Consider the following 6,000-nt stretch of genomic DNA (forward strand, 5'->3'; position numbering starts at 1 on the left):
GATCTCCCTGGAATAATTCCATAACTACTCTGCTTTCACAATATTTATCACATTTTTATCCTATTCTTCATCCAAGGAAGTCAGGCAAGCACGTAAGATTCCCTGCACTTTATCCCTACAACCAACATGTGAGGTAGATTAAACTGAATGCATGTGACTGGCCCAATATTGCTGACACTGCAATCCTAAACAGAGTTAAACCTTTCTAAGCCCAATGACTTCAATAGACTTAGAAGGGTGAAACTGTGCTCAGGATGGCACAGGTAGCAAGATTTTGAACCTGGGTTTCCCTGCCTTAGTTTGCAACAGAAGCAGGATTGCAAACATGTTCAATGCCTTTAGTTTTTTTAAAAGTGTTTTTCCCCCTTCTTCTCCTGCCCTATCGCTGTGTCCAGTGGGGTCAAGAGAACCCTGCCGCGGTGAAGCAAGCACACAAAATAGAAGAAGAACAGTTGGTTTTTATACGCCGACTTTCTCTACCACTTAAGGCAGAATCAAACTGGCTTATAATCACCTGCCCTTCCCCTCACAACAGACAACCTGTGAGGTACAGAGAGCTCTTAATAGAACTGTGACTGGCCCAAGGTCACCCAGCTGGCTTCATGTGGAAGAGTGGGGAAACCAATCTGGTTCACCAGATTAACATCTGCAGCTCATGTGGAGGAGTGGGGAATCGAACCCAGTTCTCCAGATCAGAGTCCACTGCTCCAAACCAACACTCCTAACCACTACACCATGCTGGCTCACCATGCTGAAATAGTGTTCAGGTCTCTTCAGTTCCACAGGTTTATGAGGCCAGGCTCGCCCCACCAGCTTAAGTCTTACAACTGACAAAGCATGCGTGTTAACTCAGCCCGAAGATAGCATAACATATCACATTTAGTATCTAATCAGAGGTCAGAAAACAGTAAAGAGCGGAGGCCGAAAAACAGAACAAGGTATTGAAATTTCTGTGGGGCTGAACATTCTGAAAAAACTCAGGTGTGTCAAGAGCATTACCTGTAATTTTGTATCCGTAAGCAGCCAACTGACCAGCCATGTATTCTCCATCTGAATTATTATGAGAACAGCCCCACGTACGTATCCAGATTTTTTGTACACCAGGAATAACACTGTAAAACAGAGACAGTTAACGAAATGAGATATGAGAGAACGGAACACTGTTCTGGGAGCAGCAGGAGAAACAAAGGATTGTGAAAATGTACATGACCTGAAAGCAACAAATCTGGCAAAAAAATGGAGCTGTGGCTTCCCAAAAAGTGGGAGACAAGATACGATAACCCCTAAGTTGCTTACTTGGAAGGGAGAGAGGTACAAACAGAGGAGAACACAGGAATTCAGTTTTAGCATGGTTAGTTCTCATCTCTTAGCTTAGAAGTAATTCCTTGATAAAGAAAACAAACCTGTCATGTGGGGGATCATCATCGGCTTCTACATTCTTCTGTGAATTGCGCTTGCGCACTTTAGGAATAATATTTTCTCTTCTGAACCGCCTATCATGAGGCTTTGGGTCTTGTGCTGACACAATATCTTCAATGTCTTCAAGAAGAGAATCACAGACAGCAGGCATTTTCTACAGAGGGTAGAAATACATATGAGAAACAATTCCACCAGCGCTCACTGCCACAGTCAAAACACTCAGCAACATGTAATGATTGCATGCATATATTTTGATAACAAAGTAGCTACCAGCTTCAGTTCAAGCCCTTCAAACAAGGCAACCAAGATGATTAAGAAGAGTTGGTTTTTATATGCCGACTTTCTCTACCACTTAAGGGAGACTCAAACCGGTTTACAATCACCTTCCTTCCCCTCCCCACAACAGACACCCTGTGAGATAGGTGGGGCTGAGAGAGTGTGACTAGCCCAAGGTCACCCAGCTGGCTTCATGTGGAAGAGCGGGGAAACAAATCCAGTTCACCAGATTAGCCTCCGTCACTCCTGTGGAGGAGTGGGGAATCAAACCCAGTTCTCCAGATCAGAGTCCACCACTCCAAACCACCGCTCTTAACCACTACGCTGGCTAGGGGTTTGGAGCACCTTCCCTAGGAGGAAACACTGAAGAGTCTGGGACTTATCAGTTTAGAAAACAGATGACTAAGGAGGGGACATGATAAAATTATGTACGAGGTAGAGAGAGCTGACAAAGAGAACTTTTTCTCTCTCTCTCAGAATACTAGAACTCGAGGACATCCAATGAAGCTGATGGGCAGTAGTCAGGATGGACAAAAGGAAATTCTTCTTTATACAGCGAGTGATTAAAATGTGGAATTCACTGCCAGAGGATGTGGTGATGGCACAGGCATAGACATCTTTAAAAGGCAACTGGGTAGATTCATGGAGGATAGGTCTAACAGTGGCTACTACCCATGGTGACTAAAGGGAACCTCCGTATTCAGAGGCAGTAAATCTCTGAATACCAGTGGCAGTTTACTGGTTTATTAAAATCGCCTGAAGTTTCAGGCTATAAGCAAATGGAATTATGACAAGGAACACCTCCCAGCCTGCAAAAATCCACAGATTCTTTGGAATGTGGCAATCTGTCATCTTCAACTGGATGATTCACAGGTTTAAATCATACAGCTGAACTTGTTGGTTTAATGTGTGCATAGTTTTACAAATACAGTCTTGGACATCAGTCAAATGGATGATTCTCTCATAATATAAACATAATGGGTAGGATCCTATGGTTGTGTGAGCAGGAAGCACTCACACAACCAGATTTCCTGTCGTCTTGCATCCTTAGCCCAAAGAGGCTTTTTCAGGGGTCATGGACCAAAAGCCACTGGGCTAAGGTGCTTGCAGTAAGGAGAGGGGTCAGATGAAATCACTTCCACCTTTACTCTCTTGTCCTTGAAAAAATATGCCACAGCAATCATTCAGCTGGTGCAAGTATGAGTCAGGTGTTCCCTCAGTCAAGCTAGATGACCTGCACATAATTAACCAGTTTGAAAATCATTTGTAGTACCAATGAGATGCTTGAGAGCCAAACACCAGTTGGCACAAATGGTAACTGTTTTAAAAAATCTCTGCTTTGGCATGCACGCTGATTGTGTCCAAATTTAAGCAGATTGTAGTTGCTGTTTGTAATAAAACTGTGTGTGTGTGTGTAAAGTGCCATCAAATCGCAGCCAACTTATGGGGTTTTTGGGGTTTTCATGGCAAGAGACTAACAAAGGTGGTTTGTCAGTGCCTTCCTCTGCACAGCAACCCTGGTAAAACTGTACCTTAATTTAAAGAGTACCTTTGGAGCTACAGCATATTTTTTCTGAAAAGAAAAGAGGGTTCTTAGTAGTAATTGCATACCTTCCGGAAATCACTACAACTGAGGCAGTGCTGGTAAAATGTGACAGGAACAATTTTGAGCCAAATACCCCCCAAGCTGCTTAATTTAGGGCTTGTTCAAACAATACTTCACACATAACTGGAATTCTATCTGGAGGGAATTTGGGAGAAGGCCGGCAGAATGAACTAAGCAGAGATCCTGTGTTTATCAGAGTATAGGATCACCTCAAAGGCATGTTCCCCTTGATCCTGCAAAATACTTCTGTAGAACCTTCTCCTTTAGGCCCTCTGACAATTTTCCTCCAGGCAGAATTCCAGAAGCAAAATACTCCCTTAAAAAGGGAGCTTTCAATTTTAGGATGCTCCATTTGCACAGATCACGTTAACAATCATGCAAATCAATTTGGATCATGCATTTCAATAACTCCATACTGATGTGCCCTGTACTGTCTAACTCATAATTATTATTCCCATTATTTTATGGACAGCTACAGGGAAGGACAGCATCAACAGCTTATTTAATTGTGATCACAACATTACATAAAAGAAAGGACAGGAGTGAAACAGCAGTGAAGTGGTTAGAGTACCACACTAGCAAGACCCAGGTTTGAATCCCACTCAGCCATGGAAACTGGCTGGGTGACCTTGGACCAGTCACACACTCAGCCTAACCTACCTCACAGGGTTCTTGTGAGGACGAGAGGAGAACAGTATAGGGCACTTTGGGTCCCCACTGGAAAGCAAGGTATAAATGAAATGCATAAAAATAAATAATAGCCGTTGACACTAGGATAGCCACTATGGAATCCTAATCAGAGATACACACTTGCAATCCAATTAACTTCAATATGCTTAAAAGGTTATAACTCTGCTTACAATCACACTGTCTAGAATCATAGAATTGGAAGGGACCACCAGGATCATCTTGTCCAACTCCCTGCACAATGCTGAAAATTCACAACTACCTCCCCCACCCACCCACCCACACCCCCAATGTCCCCAGAAGAAGCCCAAGATGCCCTCCCTCCTCTCATGAACTCCTTAAGGCACTGGTTCCCAACCAGGGGTCCGCGAGAACTAAATTAAGGTCCGCGAAACAAAGTTATAAACCCATAATAAATTAATATTTTCAATTAAAAGTTCTCTATTATTATTCTAAGTTTAATGTTTAAGTAACAGTTATGATTAAAGTTTATTTTCAAATTGTCGGAATTTTTATTTTGAACCTTGGGGTCCCTGCACCGAACAAAAAAGTCCTAGTGGTCCCTGGTCAAAAAAAGGTTGGGAACCACCGCCCTAAGGTCATAGAATCAGCACTGCTGACAGATGGCCATCTAGCCTCTGCTTAGAAACCTCCAGGGAAGGAGAGCTCACCACCTCCCGAGGAAGCCTGTTCCACTGAGGAACCGCTCTAACGGTTAGAAAATTCTTCCTAATGTCTAGACAGAAACTCTTTGAATTTAATTTCAACCCCTTGGTTCTGGCCTGACCATCTGGGACAACAGGAAACAACTCGGCACCATCCGCTACACACCAGCCCTTCAAGTCTACTTCAAATCTCCATCACGGAAGCTCTTCAGGTGACCTAGGGACCAGACAGCATCTCTCAGCCTAACCTACCACACAGGAGTAGAAAAGAGCAAGAGTCCAGTAGCATCTTAAAAGACTAATAAAAATATTTTCTGGCAGGGTAGGAGCTTTCGTGAGCCACAGCTCGTGAGGGGAGGGGGGGGAGAGGGGAGAGGAGGGAGAGGGGAGGGAGGGCAGGGAGAGGGGAGAGGGGAGGGAGTGGAGGGGGAAGGGGAGGGAGGGGATGGAGAGGGGAGGGGGAGAGGGGAGGGAGGGGAGGGGGAGAGGGGAGGGAAGGGAGGGGAGGGGGAGAGGGGAGGGAGGGGAGGGGGAAAGCGGAGGGAGGGAGAGGGGGAGAGGAGAGGGGAGGGGGAGGGAGGGGGGAGGGAGGGGAGGGGAGGGGGAGGGGAGGGAGGGGGAGAGGAGAGGGGAGGGGGGAGGGGGGAGAGGGGAGGGAGAGGGGAGGGGAGAAGGGAGGGAGGAAGGGGATGGAGAGGGGAGGGGGAGGGAGAGGGGAGGGGAGGGAGGGGAGGGAGAGGGGAGGGGGAGAGGGGAGGGAGGGGAGGGGGAAAGCGGAGGGAGGGAGAGGGGGAGAGGAGAGGGGAGGGGGAGGGAGGGGGAGGGGGGGAGGGGAGGGGAGGGAGAGGGGAGGGGAGGGGAGGGAGGGGGGAAAGAGGGGGGAGGGAGGGGGGAAAGGGGAGGGAGGGGAGGGGGAGGGGGAGGGAGGGGGAGGGGGAGGGGGGAGGGAGGGGGGAAAGAGGGGAGAGGGAGGGAGGGAGGGGGGAAAGGGGAGGGAGGGGAGAGGGGAGGGGAGAGGGGAGGGGGAGGGAATCACCTGCAAAGCCCGGCGCGCTTTCCAGCTTCACATGGAGGCCGCCATGCTGTGGCCACGCCCCTCTGCACGTGACAAAGAACGGCCGGACGACGGCGCGCCAGAGGGGACAACCCAGATCAGACTTCGCCTAGCGGGAAGGGAAGGCTCGGGGGTTAAAGCGGCCTCGGCGGCGGCCTTGACTCGGTCGCCTGCTCGCCAGCAGCTGCTCTCCGCCCGCCCCGGCCCGAAGGCCTCCCTCCTGTAGGCCGCTCCCTTTCGGGCAGGACCGCCCTGATGCTTTAAGGGTCGCGCCCCGCTTCAGACCGTTTTCC

The 6,000-nt window shown here is 48.3% G+C and overlaps 1 protein-coding gene across 1 annotated transcript in view; it reads right to left on the bottom strand.

The window, feature by feature from the left end:
* The window catches only part of CDKAL1 (CDK5 regulatory subunit associated protein 1 like 1), a 361,142-nt gene extending 355,391 nt beyond the window's left edge, over nt 1–5,751 (bottom strand). The window contains exons 1-3 of the mRNA XM_056854106.1: nt 5,690–5,751; nt 1,404–1,573; nt 1,000–1,112 (exon numbers count right to left, since the gene is read on the bottom strand). Of these exons, the coding sequence (XP_056710084.1) occupies nt 1,000–1,112; nt 1,404–1,570 (280 nt within the window). The 5' untranslated portion in view covers nt 1,571–1,573; nt 5,690–5,751. The remainder of the gene's footprint in view (nt 1–999; nt 1,113–1,403; nt 1,574–5,689) is intronic.
* Nucleotides 5,752–6,000: the final 249 nt, after the last annotated feature.

This window comes from Euleptes europaea, chromosome 8, assembly GCF_029931775.1.
Source record: "Euleptes europaea isolate rEulEur1 chromosome 8, rEulEur1.hap1, whole genome shotgun sequence".
In the NCBI taxonomy this organism is placed as follows: Eukaryota; Metazoa; Chordata; class Lepidosauria; order Squamata; family Sphaerodactylidae; genus Euleptes; species Euleptes europaea.